At 45.1% G+C, this 23,577-nt stretch overlaps 1 protein-coding gene across 1 annotated transcript in view; it reads left to right on the forward strand.

Moving 5' to 3' along the window:
* The window catches only part of DPM1 (dolichyl-phosphate mannosyltransferase subunit 1, catalytic), a 112,073-nt gene that overhangs the window by 59,534 nt on the left and 28,962 nt on the right, over nucleotides 1-23,577 (forward strand). Inside the window, exons 3-7 of the mRNA XM_069243639.1 lie at nucleotides 4,194-4,227; nucleotides 8,824-8,900; nucleotides 8,983-9,008; nucleotides 9,544-9,639; nucleotides 13,475-13,543. Coding sequence (XP_069099740.1) covers nucleotides 4,194-4,227; nucleotides 8,824-8,900; nucleotides 8,983-9,008; nucleotides 9,544-9,639; nucleotides 13,475-13,543 — 302 coding nt within the window. The remainder of the gene's footprint in view (nucleotides 1-4,193; nucleotides 4,228-8,823; nucleotides 8,901-8,982; nucleotides 9,009-9,543; nucleotides 9,640-13,474; nucleotides 13,544-23,577) is intronic.

The following is a 23,577-nucleotide window of genomic DNA, read 5'->3' on the forward strand; positions in this document are numbered from 1 at the left end:
AATTAATCGCAAGAAAAGAATTGCGCGTCTTGCCGATTCAAATGCGTGCATACAAATGCCATGAAAAGTTTTAAATGCACAGTTACACTTGAAGGAGCAAAATGTTATTAACATCCAAAATTAGGCCCAAGAATTAGAGCGTCTACGAATACGGAGTCGGGGGCCCAGCCCAACCTCCGCCTTACCGCCCTGACTAGGAATCACCACTGAAGAATGAAGCACAGAGGCCTGGGAGGTCAAGGTAGGCCACTGTAACAGGAGCTCAGGAAGTTGCTGCTGCTCAGCACTGGGACCTCTGAATAGTGAGCACGTGGAGCTAGGCTGAAACCCTTTTATAGAGTTTTGGCCCAGCCCACAGCCACACCCAAGCATGCTGCAGGGAAAGCTTCTACAAGGCCCTGGAAAGGGACCACACCCTGACTCACTCGGAAAACCTGCAGCAATACATTGTAAATGTACAGTATTTATAAGCACCTTAAAAATGAATCTTTTGAATTGAATTCTGCAATGTAAATGGTTAAACAATAACATATCATTACAATGCATAGATTACATTATCTTGAGAGTGTTTGGTTTTTGCATTCTAGACGCCCGTAGAGCGCGCATTGTCCTGGTGTTGACAGACACTGTGCTGCGACTGGCTAGAGAACGACGTCCGGTGATCTACAGAAACACAGAGCTGCATTTTTTTTCCAGATTATACTCCGAGTATGCAGGCTGCGCGCAGGGCGTTCCTGCCGATCAAGCGCTCTTTAAGTCTGACTGCAGCTCGTTTTTCTCTTATCTATCCGGCGAAGCTTCGGATACAGCATGGCGGCACACTGCATTTCTTTACGGATCCGAAGCTGGCGGCCAAATTTTTTTAAGACGCTTCCACGGCGCTCTTCGGCTGAGAAATCGGGAGATCCTGGCTCAGAGCAGGTGAACCTTAGTGACACTGATTGACTGTCTTTGGAGTCGAATCGCTGTTTTGGCCCTGATTCCTGTCGGGCGCTACTGTTGCAATGCCTTTGATTCCCTCTTTAAGCGCTGCTGTGTCGATACACCTGTTTCCCTAGCCCTTTGTCCTTTCCAGCCTGTCTGCTTTGCGAATGGACTGGATGGCTAGGCTTACGACCCCTGGATGAGTCCTTTTACTACGCTGTGGGTTTTGGATCTCCTTTGTTGGGGGATGGAGGGGGAATCTCTGCTTTGACCCGTTTGGGGGGGGGGGTCTGCATAGGTGGGGGTGGGTCAGTGTTCTGGTTCGCTGTTTCTGTGATGTTTGGCCTTCTTGTTACTGTCCTTTTGTGACAAATGGGACTGGTAGGTGGCGGCCAGTGGCTCTGTGGCGGGACGAATGGAAGTGCTGTTGTGATGAGGCTGGGGACGATGATGGGGGTTAGCTGTCTTACCTGGAATGTGTGTGGCTTGAATGATCAGCGTAAGGTGGGAATCATGTCTGCTTATGTCCAGCGCCATCACATAGATGTGTGTATGCTCCAGGAGACCCATTTGGAGGTGTCCACGTTGAATCGGCTGAAGGCTGGGTGGATTGGTGAGTGTCACGGAGCGGTGTTCTCGAGGTATGCTAGAGGGGTGGAGATTTTGTAGCGTAAGGGGCTGCAATGGCGAACGCACCGTGCAATAGTGGGCTTTTAACCACATCCATGTTACGCCCATCAGTTTGGTTGGTTGGTGGGCTTGCCTTTTAAAATGTGCTTGACGTCATGACTTTTCTGGTGTTTAGCCCTCCTTAAGCGCACCAGCCAACTACTGAAAACATATGAGGCTCGATGATGTCCGTGTGATTTCTGCACTACTTTTCTTTTTATTTCCTGGGCAGTAATCAAGCTCTTTGCATGACATCGACCCTGTTACATGGATAATAGCACTTTTGCCGGGTACATGGATAGTTGCACTTTTGCTGATACATTTCACTGAGAGCGAACTTCTGTTTCCTTTTCCGTGCCTTCTTCACGCTCATGGCGACCTTCGCCCTGCATATGTGAAACTTTTTTACTTTTCATTATCAGTTTATGTGGCAAGAAAAGTCCGGTTAGGAGTTTACAACGCTAATAGCTCTAACTCAAGCAAACGCGAGACCCATTGCATTGCAAATGATTGTTATATTTGCGGCCAAAATTGGAAATAAGCCTTTTAGAGAGCTCTTGACCTTATATAAAAGTAAATGTATAACCAGTATTACGAATGGGTCCTCTTTGTAGGTCTCGACAAGATGCACCCTTTTACCGACAGAGGAGAATCTCTTCTCATGTAGATTACTGGCAGGGCACGTTTCAGTCTCCTCTTTCATAGTTCACAATGGATTGGCAATCCCTTGTTAAGAGGACATATTACAGATAAGTCCCATCACTCTGTGGCATAGCATTTGGAGTAAAGCTGGCACTAGAGAAGTGATAGTAGATTGCCCAACTCTAGAGTATAGAGCAAGAATTCCAGGGCAGGCCTGTGTGGATTGTCTTTTAAAGGAAGTGGATGAGAACTTGAGTATTGAGGACCCTGTCAGCATGTTACAATCCGGTAAGAAAGATGTAAAAATGATCCTGATGAGTTATCTTATTCCAGTATCGAACACCCAACATTTATTTTATGTTACTAGATTGCAAATTGGCACTTAGCAATTTATGGTTGATTTACCAAAACGGGGTTTTGTTCCCAAAAGCTACCCAGGTGCCCAGTGCACAGTGCACTTTATTCTTTTTTGTAACTTTTATAAGATCTTGGGAAAACAAATATTGCGGCCAATGTTATTAAAAGAAAGGTTTATTATAAATATGCTTTTAATTGTATCTGTAATCTTGATAATGTGGCTCTTTGTCATAGAGTATCTGTTTACATCTTGCAAGCTATTCACAGAAGAAAACAGCTTTCACATCTAGATGTTTTAACATATGAAGTAGAATAATTAAGATATCAGATTTTTAAACCATCTAATGTTACTGATTGTTATTGGAGGTTTGAGGATTTTAGTTCTGTATTGCCACAGCAAAGTCATTTTAATGTATGGGGATAACACATTAAATATCTGTCATTTTATTTGATATTACTTGATAATACATTTGACCTGAATCCGTATTGATCACTATTTCTAGATTTGTGTTTGTTCATCTACACTGCGAATGTTCTGTGATTAATATGTATGAACTTTATTTTTATTCTAAAACTATGATTGGTTTTGGTGACTTATTTGTAGGAATTGTACTAGTGTCTCTTATTGATATTTTTATCCGACTAAAGAGTTGCTTGACTTGACAGTTGAAGACCTCAGTATTTCTACACTGTGGAGTAAACCTGTGGGTGTCAGGCTCTGCCATAACTGCAGCTCCCACTCCTGGTTTAGAGGGGGTTATTCTATCAAGTTGCTGACTGGAAAGCAACAGCTTGGTCTGCCACGAGAATCCCTCAGCTAGTGGCCCATCCACCAAAAGGGCACATACATTCTAGCACTTACATTTGGTGGTCATCACAGACTTTTTCTGCCATATTCCAACATACCCAGGGAATTAGGGACCTACGGTTTGCTATACAGCTCCACTAGGAAAGAGGAAAGAGGAAGATGGTTGCTCTTTTGTAAGGACTGTTTACCTCTTTCTTGGTGGAAGCATTCCTCTGCTATCTCACCTCACACGTGTATGTATGTATGTAGCCATTGCCAATCTGGTGCACTTCACCAGGCCAAGTCTCCGCTTGTTGAAGCTTAATAGGTGCTGTGAATTCAGGGAGCCCCCGGAAGCAAGCAAACAGTATGGATGCAAGCCTTGCAACATGGTGGTTTGGCATCTGAAGTTTGGTGTAATTTGTAGAAGCCAAGCTGCTTTAAGGCTGCCATCAAGTTGCCATAACCACTCACACCTTCATTGCTGCAGTCTGCACTGGGGAAATGTACTTTGTTTCAAACAACTCTGCCCCTTAACCAAATCCTTGCTTATAGACTTCCAAGGCTAATTTACAATTGGCATATTTAGTGTGAATGTTTGCAATAAATGTGCATAGTATTCTACAAGACAAATCAGATTTTTGCCTCACTGAGTTTTTTAAAATAGGTTTCTGTAGACACAGGTTGCCTGTTTTACAGAATATTGCATTGTATACAATGTGTTGTTTTCATTATGACAAATGGGAATGTAGAGCAGTGCTATGTTAGCTGTAGAAATAGATTATGTAAGGTACTTATGCTTTATCTTTTCCAGGTTTTAAGACCAAGGACTAAAAAGCTTGGTTTGGGTAAGTACTCTCTTGTGCCCACAGATTTCTCTTCAAATAAAAAAGAAAAATAACATTTTAGCCATTTTGCACATGAAGGAAAGGTAGCTCATGGAGGAAGATCACGGTTACACCTCTGTTACTCGCTGTATGACCTGTTTGCCACCTATGATACATTACGTCACTATACTTGACTAGACAGTGTTGCCGGGGTATATAGTGCTTCATTTGAATGGTTACTCAGACCGGCATTGCAGTCATGTAGTTAATAACCGAATCAGAGCCCCACCATTAAGACAGTCATGTGAAGTTCCTCAGGCTGGTCTGTCCTTTGTCTCCAGTGCTGTTTAACATATACGTGAACCCTTTGTATGACCTTTTACTATCATAGGATGCGGGTTATCATATGTATTCAGATGGCACCCAACTGCTACTTCCTCTGACTGAGTACATTATTGAACATACCACCCTTCTGAATAAGATCATGAAGGAAGTCCATCAAGATGTAATATAGCTGACTAGCTCTGAATGCCAACAACGCAGCACTAATGTTGGTTGCAACAAGAGAAGTGTTCTCTAAACGTGGAGAATATTATAAAGACATGAGAGTGTGGGCCCATATGGTGGAAGTCTGTAAATCCATGAAAACTCTAGATAAGCATCCGTGAGGTGAGAAAATGCAAATCATGTACCCACTTTGGTGGCTTTTTTTTACCTACATTTTGGCCAAATTACTGACTTTTTAGAGGAAGATGACAGGGCTACCACAGTGCAGACAAGTATTGTGTCACATTTTAATAATTGTACCACTATGTATTTGGAAGCATACAAAAACAAATAAGCTACAACATATATAAATCCATTACTCAATATTGGACTTAAACTACAACTGTTCCCTATTATCCAGAGATTACACTGACTTCATGCGGAAGAAACTAAAATTTAGGGTCCTTATTGCAATGTTTAAAATTGTGTGGAGATCAGAATTGTAGAATTGGCCCTAGTAGAACTCTGAGATCCAGTGAGTGAGGCTACCGGAATGCCCCACAAATAAACAAAAGCTCACTTTTAGTAGGTTTATAGTGGTTGTCGCTAAGCTACGGAATGAGCTGCCCAGGGCCATCAGTAAATTTGAGAATACAAAATCTTTTAAAAGGAACTTACAAAACTGGGTATTTATTGAGGTGTCAGTGGTGATAGATCATCACCTGACACTATTTCGGTTTACTTGACTGTAAAGAACCACTAGACTAGAATTGACTCAACTGAGCTTGTACAAGCAAAATAAATGACCAAGTCAATTCACCAATCGGTTGTGCATAAAAACACTTAAACTGTACAAAAATTGTTATAAAGTTGAATAGCAACAACCATGATTTAACTAATAGACACACGGTTCTATACAGATTATAATTATAATAATAAAGGAACAGCGTAATAAATAGTTATTAACAAACTTTTAAATAGACTGGTAAAAATTGGCTTGCTACCCTTACACTGTCTTTGCTCTTTCCCAGCCATTTATTCCAATCTAAGCAACACTGTTTGTAAGGTTTTCTCTGTGATCCAGCATACTCATTTTATGCACTGCAATAACTGTTTCATGAAATATAAAGATTAACATAAAAACAGATAAATAAATTAGACCACAAATTAAGATTAAACCATTGCTTTCAAAACTGCTTCCTAAACCTACATGCTTAAACTAAGCTGTCTATTCTTTCATCGTCAAGCATAGAAGTAGCAGATGTTGCATAACAACACTGAATTAGGGCCCTCATTGCAAAGTTATTAACAATGAATTTGAGCCAGTGCAGTCTAATCAAGTGCCTTGTCATCTCAAAATTCTTATCCCATATGAGCGGTGAAAGCCAGGACCAGCACTCCATTCCAGTCTATGAGGCATTCAAAAGCATTACACAAAATAAGTTTTGCAAAACAAAATCTTAGAGGACAGTGGTTCAACGAGATCCAGATATGGTTTACAACTTGTTAGTCATTTAAAATTGTTGGTTGTCTGAATCGTAGGGCTCTCTGAAATTCCTTCTGCCCTTGTTCCTTTGGCCAGCTCCAAAGGGCTACTTTTGCTGACAGTACGTGCAGGTTTTGGTGATGTTCTCAGCATTAAACCAGAATTGGACCATATCTGTCTTAAGTGACTTTTGTCTTGTTGTGATGAACAAGGGCAGATTACAGTTTCCTCATATCCACTAACATCAAATGTGGCATCACAATAAACCTGCAGAGAGAGAAACCCCATAGCCCAATTCAGAATGTTAATATCTTTCCCTTACAATTTGAATGGTGAAACTAACTATAATTTCCATGTGTAATGGTGTCATTGTGAAGAGACATGAACTTCTTCATGAACCAATTCTCTGTGGTATCCAAAGAAATATAATTTTAGAGAGCACTTAGTTTGAAACCCCACAGACCATCAGTCACCAACTATGTTCTACAGCCTAGGCTTTGTAGCCATATTGGGTGATGAAACTCGTTTGAGCGCCTGACCTTTGTGTCAGGATTTGGAGGTCCTTCTCTCCATGCTTTGTCCCATCCACACCCATCTTTAAAGCTAGTGTCAGCTTATTCAGTCCCTTTGTTGTTCGTTAACAGAAACGTAAAATGTTCCTCTCTTTGAGTTAATGACATGGGGTTCCCTCAGAATAACCCATTGTATAAGGAGATTTTGAAACCCCAAAGAGTCTTGATGCATAGTACTATATTGGTGAACTGAATGATGAGAAAGCACTTGCTTTTACTTATGTACTTAATGTTTTTACATGATTTGGCAAGTTTATCCTAACTTTTAAATGATTAAAATATAAAAGGATAGGGGCAAGTACATCATGTTTTTACACAAATTGGTAAATTTGCCACACTTTTAACAAGTAAACTATTAAGGGGTGCGGTCAATACACACAATTGTTGTAACACTTTGGTAAATTCATCTGAGAGCGAGAGGATGAGCAGTGTGTCGTTGGCATAGGAGACTCTGTTGATATCGTAGGTTCTGACAATGTCTGCGAGAGGAGCCATGTAGATTTTGAAGAGAGTGGGATTGAGGGAAGAGCCTTGAGGGACTCCACAGATGGTGTGCTTGGGTTGGGAAGTGAATGGAGGAAGCCAGACTCTCTGGGTGCGCCCTGAGAGAAAGGATGCAATCCATTTGAGCGTGTCGTCTGTGATTCAGATATGTCTCAGTCGGTGAATGAGTGTGCAGTGGGAGATGGTGTCGAAGGCTGCGGAAAGATCCAGCAGGATTAAAGTGGTGACTCTCCTTTGTTGAATAAGGTGTGCATGTCGCCTGTAACAGCGATATAGACTGTCTTGTTGCTGTGGTTGGTTCTGAATCCGGATTATGAATGGTCCACCAGGTTGTTTTTCCAGGTGCTGTGTGAGTTGGAGGTTGATGGCCTTCTCCAGGACTTTGGCTGGGAATGAGTCAGAGTGATGGGATGGTAGTCCTGGTATTTGCTGGGGTCTGCAGATGGCTTCTTTACATTACCCATCTTGATCACATATCACCATGAAATATTGTCTGTACTTCAGAGAAATCATGTAGAAGCCTGCCCGAGCTGGGAGCCTTAGCTCTTCCTTGTATTTTTTTTAGCAGTAAGTTCTACAATTAGGGTTAATTGTGAAAATATACTTCTGTTAACTTTTTCAGATGTAACTGAGGGACCACTAGCAAGATCCTCTTTACCCAACTAGAAAAATCATGTTATTCTATGAGCTCTTCTGTGTATCTTTTGTAGGCCACACCTAGCGCAGTAATCTTTTATAACCCTTTACCATTACGTCTTGACTTTATTAAGACCTCCAATGTCTTGTCAAATTTTGTTATTTTTACATTTCAATCTATTTACTGTGTTGCTTTCTTAACTATGGTACAGATTGGGAGTCGGAAGGAGAGACACCGTAGTCGAACCATAGTTACTGCTCATTTTTAAGTAAATCAGGAGTTATGTGCAGACCCAGACAATTTCCTCTGGGTGTAGACAAATGTCCTCTTTTGAGGGATAAAAGATCATCCACTATATGAAAATAAACATACAAAGAATTTCCTTAAATGGCTTTAGAAATGCTGCATTTGAAGAAAAAAAGGGTATTAATAATTGTCAGCTAAGATCGGTTCTGTGGTGGACAAGTGATTTTGGTATCACTAGTCCCTGATATTTCACCATCCTACTCCTAATCTTGATTGTGACTGAGGCAAGTTAGGTGGAAGGAAGTGCTTATTATGATCAGGATTGAGGGCACCAGTTTTGTCATTTCGCTGAACAGGCTGCAAAATAAAGCATCATAAGTAAATTCCTGGCTACTTTAGATAGTTTTGTAATTTGATTTTGTTTTTTACGTGTGCATTTATGTTTGGATTAGCTCCCAAAGTTTTATCCTTGGGAGCCATTGATTCCCTTTGCAAAATGTTGGTCTGCAGTCCTGATTCAGTATGACAGATTTGCATGTTGAGGCTAGAACAACAAAAATGTTGGTTTAAGTATAAATACCTTCTTATTAACTCCTGAACCAGAGGATGTGTGTGTTCTGTAGGTTTTTAATGTCTTCCTCTCTGGGGAATTTCCTATTCAGAGACTCTCTGTTTCATCACATTAGGCACTGCTTACATCCATGGAATGCAGCATGCGACTGGGAACTTCATTATTATCATGGATGCCGACCTATCCCATCACGTAAGTGGTGTTTCATTGGACTTTGATGCTTATGATTCAATTTCATTTTAACTGCTTAATATATTTTTTCTTTCCATTTCAGCCAAAATTTATTCCAGAATTTATCAGGTTTGTGGGATTACCTTAATTCACAAAGCTGTTTTACCAGTAGTCATTCTGGATTATGTCCCCCGCCTCCTCTGCCTCAACACCCCCCCTCCCCCATTTTACAACTCATTTGGCCTAGTTCATCTTGGCCAGCCTAAGCTTTTTCTTTGAAGTGATGCACTTTCCCCACTCTATTTAATTTATTTAATAGGTCCCGGGTAAAAATCCCCCTCTTATGTTAAAAAAATAAAAATAAAGGGTTCACTCTGTTGTGGTGGGGAAACGTTCTTCTACTCAAATCACCTAAAAGGCAATCACTGCTTTGGCAGCGGACCACTTTTAATGAAGCAGGAGTTGTTGCGTAATTAGAGAGAGTTGATTTTTGTATCAGAAAGCCATAATTACAGTTGTATGCTTCTTATAAGTGCCTCCCATCAACAAAAAGCTCTGTTTCTTTGTATTGTATTATTCCTTGTTTAGCAGACTTTCCTCTCTATAACTTTTGCTGCAGTGATGGATTTACACAATGATTACTTCAACGTTATTTTAATTATAGGAAGCAAAAAGAAGGTAGCTTTGACATTGTATCTGGGACTCGTTACAAAGGAAATGGTGGCGTCTATGGCTGGGACTTGAAAAGAAAACTTATAAGGTTGGTAATTTTTTGTCCACACCTTTCCTTAGGTGAAGGGAAGCCTTTCCGTTCTTATACTTCTACACCAAGCTTGGGTTCAGATAAAAGACATGTCCATTACAGATGCATCTGGCAAAAAAAAATAATAACGCTTGCTCACTTCTACATTGCTTCGCACATAGATTTTGTTTTCGCTAGGTTCTTTAACTGCAGCTCTTTCTTCACTACTGCTCTCCTCTTTTGAACCGAACACATAACAACACTGATGTAGTGTCAGGAAAGCATATCACAGGAATCAATGAGTCCAGGAAGTTCTTGCTATTTAGATGCATTTATTCTGGATCATCTTCACACAAAGAAACTCCATCCACATCTTAGGATCCAGCCTCCCCTCAATAACCTCCATTCCATTCTAGAATCTCTCTCTCTGGCCAAATGCAATAGTTCCACAGAGAAAGGGATGATAGGAACATACCAATTGTACATAAAGATACAAATTGAAATAAACATAAAAGAGAAAAGATGCACAGTTCCAATAAATAACACTTCACTACTAATAAACAATACTACAACTGAGTTAAGTCCACTCCGGTAAACTGCAAAAAACTGCTGGCTAAATCCATAGTATTATCTAAATAAATCTGTCATGCATACACATCACTGATTTTCCTCTCTTGTATATCATCTGGTCCCATTGTGCACCGCCCAATGTCCACTGCTACACAGTACTACTACCCTGTGCCTCGGACCAGTACACTACCATCTGCCTTTGAACGGCACATCACCAAGTGCTTCCCCTGAGGCCTCCAACTCAGTGCTTCCTCCTCTATCCTGAGGCGCCTAACCCAGTGCCCCACCTCCCACGCCTAGGTGCATCACTGAGGGCCTGATTTACAGTTTGGCGGCGGGGGTTATTCCGTCACAAACATGACGGACCTTCCGTCCACTGTATTACGATCACTTAATAGCCTATGGAGATAGTAATATGGCGGCCGGGATATCCGTCACGTTTGTGACAGATTAACCTGTCTGCCAAACTCTAAATCAGGCCCTAAGTGCTTTCCCTATAAGGTACATCACCCAGTGCTCTCCCTTCCACGAACTCTTCCTTCTCCACCTCCGCCTCCACCTAGAGCATCCCCCAGTGCTACTTCCCTCACCCACCCTCATTTGAAGTACATCACCTACTGATTCATACTGATTCAGAGGTGCGTTATGCAGTGCTCTCTCTGTGGCTTGTTACTCAGTGGTTCACCCTGAAGGAGCATCACCCGTTGCCACCCCCCACCCTAGGTGGCGGTTCACACAGCGCTCAACCTCCCAGTCCACAAACTAAACCAGAAATACTTTCTAACTACACATTTCTTTGTGTGCCCCTGGCGCACAAATGCCTTTGCCTCTTCCTGCACAGGGCAAAGTATTACTGTTTATCTATGTGCATTGTGATTGCATTGTTTGTGTGCAAGGGTGCTATTATGGGTGTTAGCCTGAGTGTAAATATATTTCTATAGGTACAATGGTCTGTATCCAATTATGCCTGTATGTGAAGTGTGCAAGTGTGAATGCATTGGGTTTGTCAATACTCTTGTATGAATATCTAGAAAGGAAAGTAATGCTGTTTCAGAACTGTAAGTCTCAAATGAGAATGAATGATAAGTATAACAGGGCCATAAAAATCAAAACTGTTCAACCAGTACATTTGCTTTTTTGGTTATCCCAGAAACCAATAAATGGCCAATTCACTAAAAGATTTCAAAGTGTCACTTAAGTGTGGAGAATGTTGGGTTTGCTTTGCAAATTCTGAGTCTCAAAACCACGATTTGCAAATTTGTACTATGTACCACTGCAAGGTTCTCTGCTGATTATGCTCCCTGAATGTAAGAGTGTTTTCAAGGTTAAAAACATCTTTCTATTGATGTAAGTTTAGAGCTTCAAATAATTCATTGGTTACCTCAACTAGACTCAGATGGTATGATGTAACAAGTGCATTTTAGCCTCTTAAAACTAGCTTCCTCCCGTCTGAATGAGAAATACCTTTTTACTGTCTGAAAAGTTTTACCCTCAAACTTCCAAAAGAAGGGACTAATGTACTCCTACTTAACTGTATCCAAATCCGTGCTAGAGACATTATATCCTCAGATATCACAAGAGTTTAAAGAAGTAGTCACTGCCCAGTGGAAGTTAATAACAATGTTGCCAGTTCTTTTTGTGTGACCCTTTAAAATGTGATGTGGTTCACAAAGTTCACAGGTTCAGTTTTGCCCATGAATATTGAGGGGGTCTGCTTGCCCCAAATCAGCTGTATATTCAAGAGTGCTTCAATCCACCACAAAAAACATTTTACCTTGGGGTGGACCCATGGCTGCGGAGTTATAAACTTCATGGAGTGCTATTTCTGCAGTGTGAAATGTAGTCCTTATTTTATATTGTTAGCACCATATACCTTTAAAGGGCTATGGTGCTATAGACATGTACTGTATAAATACTACATTACAAAAGGGTATCCTAGCAGGTGGCAGCCATGACAGGAAGTTTAGCTTCGGTGAGTGGGGTCAGTGGGATGGAAGGTGAGTAATGTCTTTACACTCTGTCAAAAATAGCTATGATAAAATGGATAATAAATAATAAATACAAACTTGCCACCAAGGGGAAGTGTATGCCTTGACTTCCACTGCAACGTTTAATTCTAGAGAAATCTTTTTTGTCTAGGTATAGTGTCCTTAAATTAGTTTATATTTTTTTATTTCTTTGAAACCATTTTAATTCAAAACAGGTCTATATATTTATAAAACTTGAACATTTTTAATGTATAGGTGCTCCTAAAGTGACAGCGCCCTGAAAGTGAGTAATGCAATACTTAAAGTGCCAGAGTGTTATATACAATATATATAAAATGTGGTTAAAAGCAAAGGAGAGCAGTGATCTTAAAAAGAAAAAAAAACTTTATTCCAGGTGTCTTGAAGTCACCTTGTATTTTTACATTAATCCACATCAAATTTTGTCGACGTTTCGACCCTATGTAAAATCAATAACGGGTCATCTTCAGGACTGAAGAGTTCGTTATGCCGGTCGCACCTATTGGTTACAGGATTTTAAACATTGATTTCCACAAGTATTTCTTAATAGTTATCAAAAACACTTCTGATCGTTTTTATGTATTTCAAATTGCTTGATAAATTAACCATATATTTAGTTTCAACCTTCAGCTTTCGCAGAGATAAAAATGCCATGACTTTGTTTCATATAACTCTTTTAAATATGGGACTGCTAGTGTCTGTCTCCATCCACATCTGCTCAACACATGGGAGTCAGAATCATGTGTATGATAATATGGAAGCACTTTAAAGCAGGTGTAAGCTGTGAAGTGTGCTGTCCTGCAACAGGGGCAAGGAATGTGTGATTCAGGGTCCTGTAGTGGATGATAAAGAGGTGGCCCACAATGACTGAGAAAGAGTACAGTTGTACACAACCAGTAACCGTCATAGTGTTCTGAGTGAGATGATTGATGTTATTTCATTTAAGATCTAAGGTTGAAGGCCACCTTGGAGGACCTAGTGGGGAGAATGCTTGGTATTAACAAAAAATGTCAGACTTTTCTCAATGCATGGGAGCGTCTGTTAGCGACTTCTGTGATGGTACTAGGTGTAATTTAAGTGCTACCTGATGGAACATGTGATGAAGTTGGTCTGCCTACTGGAAGGGTTGGGTAACCTACAGAAAAGAGGGCATTAAATTACCTCAATAGTCCCGTTTATTATTTCTGCAAAGGTAGTACAGTAAGCAATGATGAAGATTCCCAGAAAGCAGTATATTTTACTCTGCTCTTCTCATTGTATTTTTTTTGTTCCTGCAGCCGGGTGGCCAACTTTATAACTCAGGTTTTATTGAGGCCTGGAGCATCTGACTTAACAGGCAGTTTCAGGTATGATCTTTACAATTCTCTAAATAGATTGCTGTTTTGTAACAGTTGTTTCATTTTGATCTCTGTAACTATTGAAGACTTATTACCTGTGCTGCATGTCCACCATCAAACAGTGAAAAGTTTAGTTCTGCATTCTATTTTGAATGTCCTGTTCATGTCCCGTTCATCATATGATATAATGTGTCCACTCTGGTGTCAACAAAGTAATTAAGGGGTTTGTTACGAGTGTGATGGTTTGGACCGTTGCCAATGCGGCGGTCCTACCGCCACATTAAAACCCTGGCAGCGGGACTGCCAGGGAAACGTACTCCTCGACCTATCTACAGCCTTCGATACCGTCTCCCATCACAGTCACATCTCTGGACTACACAGCATTGGCATCCAAGACAACGCACTCAACTAGATCGCCTCCTTCCTCTCTGGCTGGACACAGAGGATCCTCCGTCCAAACTTCGTCTCTGCACTGAAAAGGTATCAATGAGGGCGTGCTTCAGGGTGTCTGCCCCAACCCTACCTTCTTCAACATCTACATGACCCCTCTGGCTGACATTGTACACTCCCACGGCTTAAAAATCATCTCCTACATCAATGACACTCAGCTCCTCCTATCCCTCTCCGACGACGCTTTCACCACACGTATAAACTTCCAAAACATCCTGACAGAAGTTGCAGCTGAATGAGGACCAGCTGCTTCAAGCTAATTTCCGACAAGGCAGAGAACTTCATCTTCGTGAAGAATCCCTCTCACAAGGATGACACATGGGTAGGCCTCCCTCCCATCCTCACCCAAACATGCACTGAACCTCGGCATCATCCTTGACTCCCAATTCACCATGAAGCAACAGATCAACACCATCTCTGCTGCCTGCTTCTCCATTGTTAGAAATGGGGTCTCTAGTTGGCAGTCAGTTTGCAGCATGTCCAAGTAGGGACCCTCACTGTAGTCAGGATTCGGGATATACCTGCTCAGATAAACCCTGCTCACCCCCTTGCTAGCTTGGTACGAGCTGTCAGGCTTATCTCCGAAGCAAGGTGTAAAGCATTTGCACATAACACACAGTAAAACAGTGAAAACACTACAATAGGACACCACACCAATTTTAGAAAAATAGGCAATATTTATCTATAAAAAATGACCAAATATGATAAAAAATCCAACATACAGTAATAAAAATATGAATTCTGCAAGATTTACTCCAAAATACAGTTTCTTGAAGTCGGCAGCTCCACCTGGGGCTATCACGGCGTCGTGATCAACAAAACCAACAGTTCAGGTTAGCTGCATTGTTGCAGGCCAGCTACGGTGTTGGAAAGACCCACAAACAGTATCTTTGGAATTGTAGGGTGTTGTGATTCTCGCGGTGCGCTCCGGAGAGCGGCGTCACTGGCGTCATGGTGTCTGTTCCAGAGCTGGTGCAGGAGTCGGGCCCTTGAAGTCGCACGTGTTGCAGATCGAACTCTGGGCTGATGAAGTCAGGAGCTCTGGCGTGGATGGCGTCTGGGCTGTGATGTGAAGCGGGACGATGCAAAGTGTGGTGCCCACATGTCACAGTGCAGCCAGCGGCTTGGTGACGGCGTCGATCGGTGTCAGTGAGACCAGGGCTGCGGTGGGAACTGGGCAGTGCGACGTGTGGTGTCACCAGGTCACAGTGCAGGCAGGGGCGTTGTTGTTGCTGAAACGCTGATGTCGGTAGCACAAGCCAGCGGTACGGGACGGTGCTTCGTGACCCTCACAAGCGGTGTCCACAAGCCACGGAGCAAGCAGGGATGCCTGGTGACAACACTGAAGTCGATGGTGCTGGGATCAGTGGACTGGGGCTGCAGTGCAGGACGGGACTGTACTTTGTATACCTCACGAGAGGTGTCCACAGGCCACAGTGTAGGCAGTGGCGCCGGTGTCAGCAAGAGTGGCGTCGTTGGGGATGCCCAGGCTGTGGTGTGAGCAAAGCAATGCCGGATTGCGGGGCCCACAGGTCGCGGTGCGAGCAGCTGCTCGTCGAAGTCGTCCGATGATGACGTCAATGAGACCAGGGCCACGGTGCGAAGCAGGGCAGTGCGGCTCCATGCGGCATCGGCAGGTCACGGTGCAGGCCATTGGCTTCACTGGCGGTATCACAGTGTTTTCTCTTCTTGAACAGCACAAAACACACAGTTCCCAGTGCTGCAGGTCGAGGAAACCGAAGTCTTTGGTGTCCCTGAGACCTGTAACAGGTGGCAAGCTCTACTCCAAGCCCTTGGAGAACTTCATCAAGCAGGACACACAGCAAATTTCACCTTTTACACTCTTTTCAGGCAGCAGCAGCAACTGCAGGCCAGTCCAGCAAAGCAACACAGCAAAGGGACAGTACTCCTCCTCCAGCTCTTCCGCTCTTGGCAGAGGTTCCTCTTGATTCCGGAAAGATTCTACAAGTCTGGGGTTTTGGTCTCAAGTGTTTGTTAGATCCTTCCTTGTCCAGGCCAGGCCCCAGACACACACCAGGGTGTTGGAGAGGGCAGGCAAAGTCCTTTCAGGTGTGAATGACTGGTTCTCCCTCCACTCTTGCTCTGATGGCTCATCAGGATATGCATGCTCCCCCTCAGCTCCCTTTGTGTCACTGTCTAGACGAGAAGTGTAAACAGCCCAACTGTCAAACTGACCCAGACGGGAAATCACAAACAGGCAGAGTTACAGAATGGTTTAAGCAAGATAATGCCTACTTTCTAACAGTGGCGTTTTAAACCCACAATCTAAAAACCAACTTCACTAAAAGATGTATTTTTAAATTGTGAGTTCAGAGACCCTGAACTCCAAATTTCTGTCGGCTCTCAAAGGGAATCTGTGCTTCAAAATTATTTAAAGGCAGCCCCCATGTTAACCTATGAGAGAGAAAGTCCTTGCAACAGTGAAACCCGAATATGGACGTATTTCACTGTTAGGACATGTAAAACACACCAGTACATGTCCTACATTTTAAATACACTGCACCCTGCCCATGGGGCTACCTAGGGCCTACCTTAGGGGTGGCTTACATGTACAAAATAGGAAGGTTTGGGCCTGGCAAGTGGGTACACTTGCCAAGTCAAATGAGCAGTTTAAAACTGCACACACAGGCACTGCAATGGCAGTTCTGAGCCATGTTTACAGTGTTACTAATGTCGGTGGCACAACCAGTGCTGCAGGTCCGCTAGTAGCATTTGATTCACAAGCCCTGGGCACCTCTAGTACTGTACTAGGGACATACCAGTAAATCAAATATGCCAATCATGGATAACCCAATCACCAATATAATTTACATAGGAAGCACTTGCATTTTAGCACTGATCAGCAGTGGTAAAGTGCTCAGAGACAATAAAAAAGCAAAAACAGAGTCCAGTATACCATAAAAACAGGAGGTCAGAAGGGAATAAGACAGGGGAGAAACGCCAAAAAGCTGCCAGTTCTAACACATATCCCCTCCAGCTGAGAGTAGGGGGAACTACCCAACCCCTGAGGAGTCCTCCTCACTAAGGGGGAAGAACCTGGACAGACCATCAGCGTTGGCGTGTTTTGTGCCAGGACTGTGTTCCACCGTAAAGTCCACCCCCACCTCAAATGTTTTGGGTTCTCATCCCTCATCTGAATTTACCATCTGAGGGGCCTGTGGTTGGTCTGAACCCGGAAGTGAGTAGGGTCTTAGCTTCTTCAGTGCCCAGACCACAGCAAAAGCTTCCCTTTCAATTGCACTCCACCTCTGTTCCCTGTGGAGTAGACTTGTGCTAAGGAAGACTACCGGCTGGTCTAGGCCTTCTTCGTTCAACTGCAAAGTACTGCTCCCACACCATGCTCTGAAGCATCTGTCTGCACCACAAACTCATTGGAGAAGTCAGGGGCCAGCAGCACTGGTGTCGTGCAAATGGCCTCCTTCAGGGTGTCAAACGCAGTGTGGTACGCCTCAGTCCAGATCACCTGTCTAGGCTGCTTCTTAGAAGTCAGCTTTGTCAAGGGGTCAACAATGGTGCCATACCCCTTGCCAAATCTCTTCTAGTACCCAGTGAGACCTAAGAAGGCTTTCACCTCTGACTGGGTCTTGGGGGGGTGACCAAGCCTGAATGGCATAGATTTTGGGTTGTAGGGGCACCACCCAGCTGCTCCGAACCTGGTGTCCCAAGTTCACCACTGACCCATGCCCTATCTGGCACTAACTGGCCTTGATAGTGAGGCCTGCAGCTTGCAGCGCCTTCAACATTTCCCAGAGGTGGTGCAAGTGGTCCTCCCAACTGGAGCTGAACACCGCAATGTTGTCTAGGTAGGCAGCACTGAAGTTTTCAAGCCCAGCCAGGACCTGATTGACCAACCTCTGGAAGGTGGCAGTTGCGTTCTTCAACCCGAAGGGCCTGACCTGGAACTGGAAGTGCCCCTCAGGTGTTGAGAATGCTGACCTCTCCTTGGCTCCCTCGGTTAAGGCAATCTGCCACTACCCAGTCTTTAAATCAAACGTGCTGAAGAACTTGGCTGCCCCCAAACGATCTATGAGCTCATCAGCTCTGGGGATGGGGTGGGTGTCCATTTTGGTGACGGCATTGAGCCCCTGGTAGACCACACATAACCGAAGTTCTGGTGTGACACCAGGTGCAGCAGGCTTGGGTACCAAAACCACTGGGCCCAACAAAGGGCTGCTGGAGCACTCAGTCACCACTAAAGCCAACATTTTGGATTCCTCCTCCTTGATGCTTGCCTTCATTCTGTCAGCCAACCTGTACACCTTGTTTTTCACAGGCAGGCTGTCCCCAGTGTCCATAACATGCGTGCATAGATGGGTGACACCTGGAGTGAGTGAAAACAGAGTTGCAAAGTGTCCCAGAAACTGGCGACACTCACTCTGCTGCTCTAGAGTCAGAGAAGGAGAGAAGACTACGTCTTCTACTGACCCATCCTGCTCCTTGGCAGACAGGAGATCAGGGAGAGGTTCACTCTCCTCTTCTGCCCCATCATCTGTAGCCAGTAACATGGTTAACGCAGACCTCTCAAAGTGGGGTTTGAGGCGGTACACATGTAGAACCCTCAAGGTGTTCCTTGGGAGTCTGCAAGTCCACCAAGTAGATGACATCACTCTTGCGCTCATTCACCTCAAATGGCCCTGACCACCTGTCCTGCAGAGCACAAGGCCAGGGGCTTTGACCCACACTTTCTGGCCAGGCTGAAACTCAACCAGTTATATTCTGGTCGTACCAGCGTTTCACGTCTTCCTGGCTTGCCTCTAGGTTCTCCTATGCAAGCTTCCTGAAGCGTGCAGTCTGGTTTCTGAAGACCAGCATGTAGCTAAACACATCCTGGGGTGGCTTCCTAGGAGCTTGCTCCCAGCCTTTTTTCCACCAGACTCAGAGGTCCTCTGTTGGGTGCCCATACAACAGCTCAAAGAGGCTAAAGCAAACCCCCTTCTGTGGTACTTCCCGGTAGGCAAAGAGAAGCCATGGTAAGAGGATGTCCCAATTACGCATCATGGAGTCTGACAGACCCCCAATCATGCCTTTCAGGGTTCAATGAATCCCTCAACCAACCTGTTAGTTTGGGGGGTGGTAAGAAGTGGTGAATTTGCAGTTCACTCCACATTCCTTCCACATGGCCTTTATGTACATGGACATAAAGTTGGTACCTCAGTCAGATACCACCTCCTTAGGGAAACGCACTCAGATAAAGATCCCCATCAGTACCTGGGCCACAAAGGGTGCGGTCACTGTCCTCAGAGGGAAAGCTTCCGGGTGGCATGGTCCACCAAGACCAGGATGAACCTGTTGCGTTGGGCTGTCTCTAGGTCCAGAGGCCCCACTATGTCATTGCCCACCCGCTCAAAAGGGGTGCTCACAACAGGAAAGGGTTGGAGTGGGGCTTTACATTTCCCTCCACTTTAGCCACTCGCTTGGCAAGTCTGAAAGAATCTACAGAACGCATCTGAATGCTTTCTCATTTGGGGCCAATAGAAGTGGGTGACAAGTTTGTCAAAGTTCTTGCCCTGCCCCAAATGTCCTGCCAGCTGCAAATTATGAGCCAAACCCAGTAGGAAGGCTCTGAAGCGCTGGGGTACCACCAGCACATGGGCTCAGCTGCCTTAGGCTCTCTATATAGGAGATCATTCTCCCAGTAGATCAGGTGATCCTTGGGCTCAGCTCAAGCTGTCTGGTCTTCGGCCTGCTGCCTAAGACCCACAAGAGTAGGGTGCACCTTCTGCTCTTCACAGAACTCCTCCCTGGTGGGACCCCCTTCTTGCTGCCAATGCGTCAGCTCAGTTAGTTCTCCCAGTTCGGCCACTTATTCCCCTGTAGGTGCCGGGGCGTCCCCCTCAAGGTGCGCCTCCTCCCGGACCTTGGGAACCTCTGGGGTGGGTTTCCCGAGCCCCGTGCCCTTCCTCTTGGCAGCCACCGGGGCCACTGTTTCAGGCTCCAGATCTGTCTGATCAGCCTGTCTGGCTGCTATGGAGCGAGTGGTCATGAATGCCTGCTCTGACAACCCCAACATCCCCAAGTGCTACCTGAGCTCCACCTCCTTCCAGGCGGAAGTCTCCAGGTTGTTGCATAGCAGACAGTCAACTGGCATAGTGGGATTCACAGCTACCCTCAAGGAACCTGAGACCCATCCACACTCAAAGGGAACCTGTGCCACCTTACATTGGAGCTCTGCTACTTGGTGGAATACACCAGGGACTATATGCTCTTCAGACACCAGGTGACACCGGACCGTGGTCACACTGGCTCCAGTATCTCTGAGAGCCTCTACCCATTGATGGTCACCCACTGCCTGAATTTCTTAGTGTTATTAGGCATTAGGTTTCTCTGGACCATCTCACTGTCCCCTAGTAAGACAAGGGTCATCTCTGTGGGATCCCCATTCCCACCTGGGACAACCTCCTCCCCATGCCTACACTGGTCAACCCCTTGGTCTATCCACTGCTGGGTGGCGGTGTCCGCTTGGGACATTTGGGATCTCCTTTCATGTGACCCTCCTGGTCACATGCAAAGCACTTATGGTGTCCTGCCTCTGCAGGCTTTCCTGAAGAGGCCCATGGTTTCTCATGTCCTAGGGGGTTGGATTTCTCCCCGTCTTACTAGTTTGGGGCCCCTTGGAAGACTCCTTTTGTTTACCCTTGTTCCCCCTCCACTCTGATGCTGTGAACCCTGCCCACCTTTGGTAGAATCTTCCCCATATATCTTTCTGTGGACTCTGGTACTCACCCAGCAGTCTGTCTCCATAGCAAGCTTCCTGGGGTCAGTCAGCTTACTATAAGTCAAGTGCTGGTGCAGCTCTGCAAAACACAGACTAGACAAGTGCTCCCATGCAATTAAGTTGTAGAGCCCCTGACAATCTGTCACATTACTGCCCTTCACCCAAACATCCAGTGCTCTGCAAAAATAATCTACACATTCTAACTAGGTCTGGGAATCAGTTTTCTTACTCTGCCTAAACTGGTCTCAGTACTTGTCAGGAGTGGCGTCGTTGTTGCTGAAGCGCTGTCGTTGGTAGGCCCAAGCCAGCGCTGAGGGATGGGTCAGTGCCCACAGGCCACAGTGCAAGCAGATATGCCTGGTGACAACACTGGAGTCGATGGTGCGGGTGTCGGTGGACCAGGGCTGCGGTGCTGGGATGGGGCCTCATGTACTGCATGAGCGGTGTCCCAGGCCCTTATGTAGGCAGTCTCAGCAAGAGCGGTGGTGTTGGGGATGCCCAGGCTGCAGTGTGAGCAAGGCGATGCCGGAGTGTGGTGCCCACAAGTCACGGTGCGAGCAGCGGCTCAGTGAAGTCGTTCGATGACACCGTCGTCTAGACCAGGGTTGCGGTGCGGAACGAGGCAGTGCAGCTCCGTGCGGCATCAGCAGGTCACGGTGCAGGCCAGGTGATTTCTCTTCTTGAACAGCACAAAACACACAGTTCCCAGTGCTGCAGGTAGAGGAAACTGAAGCCTTTGGTGTCCCTGAGACTTCCAACAGGAGGCATGCTCTACTCCTAGCCCTCGGAGAACTTTCTCAAGCAGGACACACAGCAAAGTTCACTCTTTTCATGCAGAAGCAGCAACTGCGAACCAGTCCAACAAAGCAACACAGCAAAGGGACAGTACTTCTCCTCCTGGTTGTCAGCTCTTCTCCTTGGCAGAGGTTCCTCTTGATTGCAGAAAGAGTCTACAAGTCTGGGGTTTTGGGTCCAATACTTATACCCCTTTCCGCCTTTGAAGTTGGCAAACGTCAAAGAAAAGTCTCATGTGTTTGTAAGATCCTTCCTTGTCCACGCCAGGCCCCAGACACATACCAGGGGGTTAAGGACTACATTGCGTGAGGGCAGGCACAGTCTTTTTAGGTGGGAGAAACCACTCCTCCCTCCACTCTAGCTCAGATGGCTCATCAGGATATGCAGGCCCCACCCCAGCTCCCTTTGTGTCACTGTCTATAGGAGAAGTGTAAACAGCCTAACTGGCAAACTGACCCAGACGGGGAATCTAAAAACAGGCAGAGTCACAAAATGGCTTAAGGGAGAAAATGCCTACTTTCTAAAAGTGGCATATTAAACTCACCATCTAACAACCAACTTCACTAAAAGATGTATTTTTAAATTGTGAGTTTAGAGACCCTAAACCCCATATTTATATCTGCTCTCAAAGGGAATTTGCACTTCAAAGTGATTTAAAGGCAGCCCCCCATGTTAACCTATGAGAGAGATAGTCCTTGCAACAGTGAAACCCAAATTTGGCAGTATTTCACTGTTAGGACATGTAAAACACACCAGTGCATGTCCTACCTTTTAAATACACTGCACCCTGCCCATGGGGCTACCTAGGGCATACCTTAGGGGTGCCTTACATGTACAAAAAGGGAAGGATTGGGTTTAAAACTGCACAGCCAGACACTACAGTGGCAGGTCTGAGCCATGTTTACAGTGCTACTAATGAGGGTGGCACAACCAGTGCTGCAGGTCCACTAGTAGCATTTGATTCACCGGCCCGGCGCATCTCAAGCGCACTGTACTAGGGACTTATCAGTAAATCAAAAATGCCACTCATGGATAACCCAATCACCAATACAATTTACATAGGGAGCACTTGCACTTTAGCACTTATCAGCAGTGGTAAAGTGCGCATAGACAGTAAACCAGCAAAAACAGAGTCCAGTATACCATAAAAACAGGAGGTCAGAAGGCAAAAAGACAGGGGAGACATGCCAAAAAGCTGCCAGATTTAACACCCATCCTACGCAGTCTCCACAAGATTTTGAGATTGAGCCCCATCACATCCAGCAAGACTGATACCCAGGCCCTCATATCCAGTCGTCTTGACTATGGCAATGCACTCTACGCCGGAACCACAAAGCAGCTCATGGGCCTCCTCCAGACCATCCAGAACGCAGCAGCGAGACTTGTCCTCGACCTTCCTAAAAGGACCAGCATCCCTCCCCACTTCAGATCCCTCCACTGGCTCCGAGTCCCACAAAGGTGCCACTTCAAGTTCCTACCACACACACACCTATAAGGCCCCCCACAACGCCGGACCTGCCTATATCAACAAACGCATCACATTCCACCGACCTGTCTGACCGCTTTGGTCAGCCAACCTCGCCCTGGACAACGTCCCCCACATCTGTCGAGAACGCCTCGGTGGCCGCTCCTTATCCCACCTCGCCACCAGATCCTGGACCAGAATCTCCCTCTGCCCGCAAACCTCCCCTTCCCTGGAAGACTTCAGAAGACAGCTCAGGACCTGCCTCTTCGACCTCCATCACCAGCCCACCAAGACACACAGACCCCCACTGCCAGGGCCTGGACACCACTTGGGGTGACAAGCTGCACTATAGAAATCCACTGATTTCTTGTTTGAACATGGATGTCAAACATTTTCCAACCCAAAACTGACCATCTTTTTCCAATATGGGTAGCTCTAGATTTTGGATGCTAACTGAACTGGCACAAAGGGGAAACCTAGCCAACTTGTACATTTTTTATAACTAGACACCTAGAGTATCCAGGGTCAGCCGACTTGCATGGCTGTCGCCATGTTTAGTTACCCAAAATCCCTTGAAAACCTCAAACTTTGTCTAAA

The sequence above is a fragment of the Pleurodeles waltl genome, chromosome 7 (assembly GCF_031143425.1).
Source record: "Pleurodeles waltl isolate 20211129_DDA chromosome 7, aPleWal1.hap1.20221129, whole genome shotgun sequence".
Classification (NCBI taxonomy): Eukaryota; Metazoa; Chordata; class Amphibia; order Caudata; family Salamandridae; genus Pleurodeles; species Pleurodeles waltl.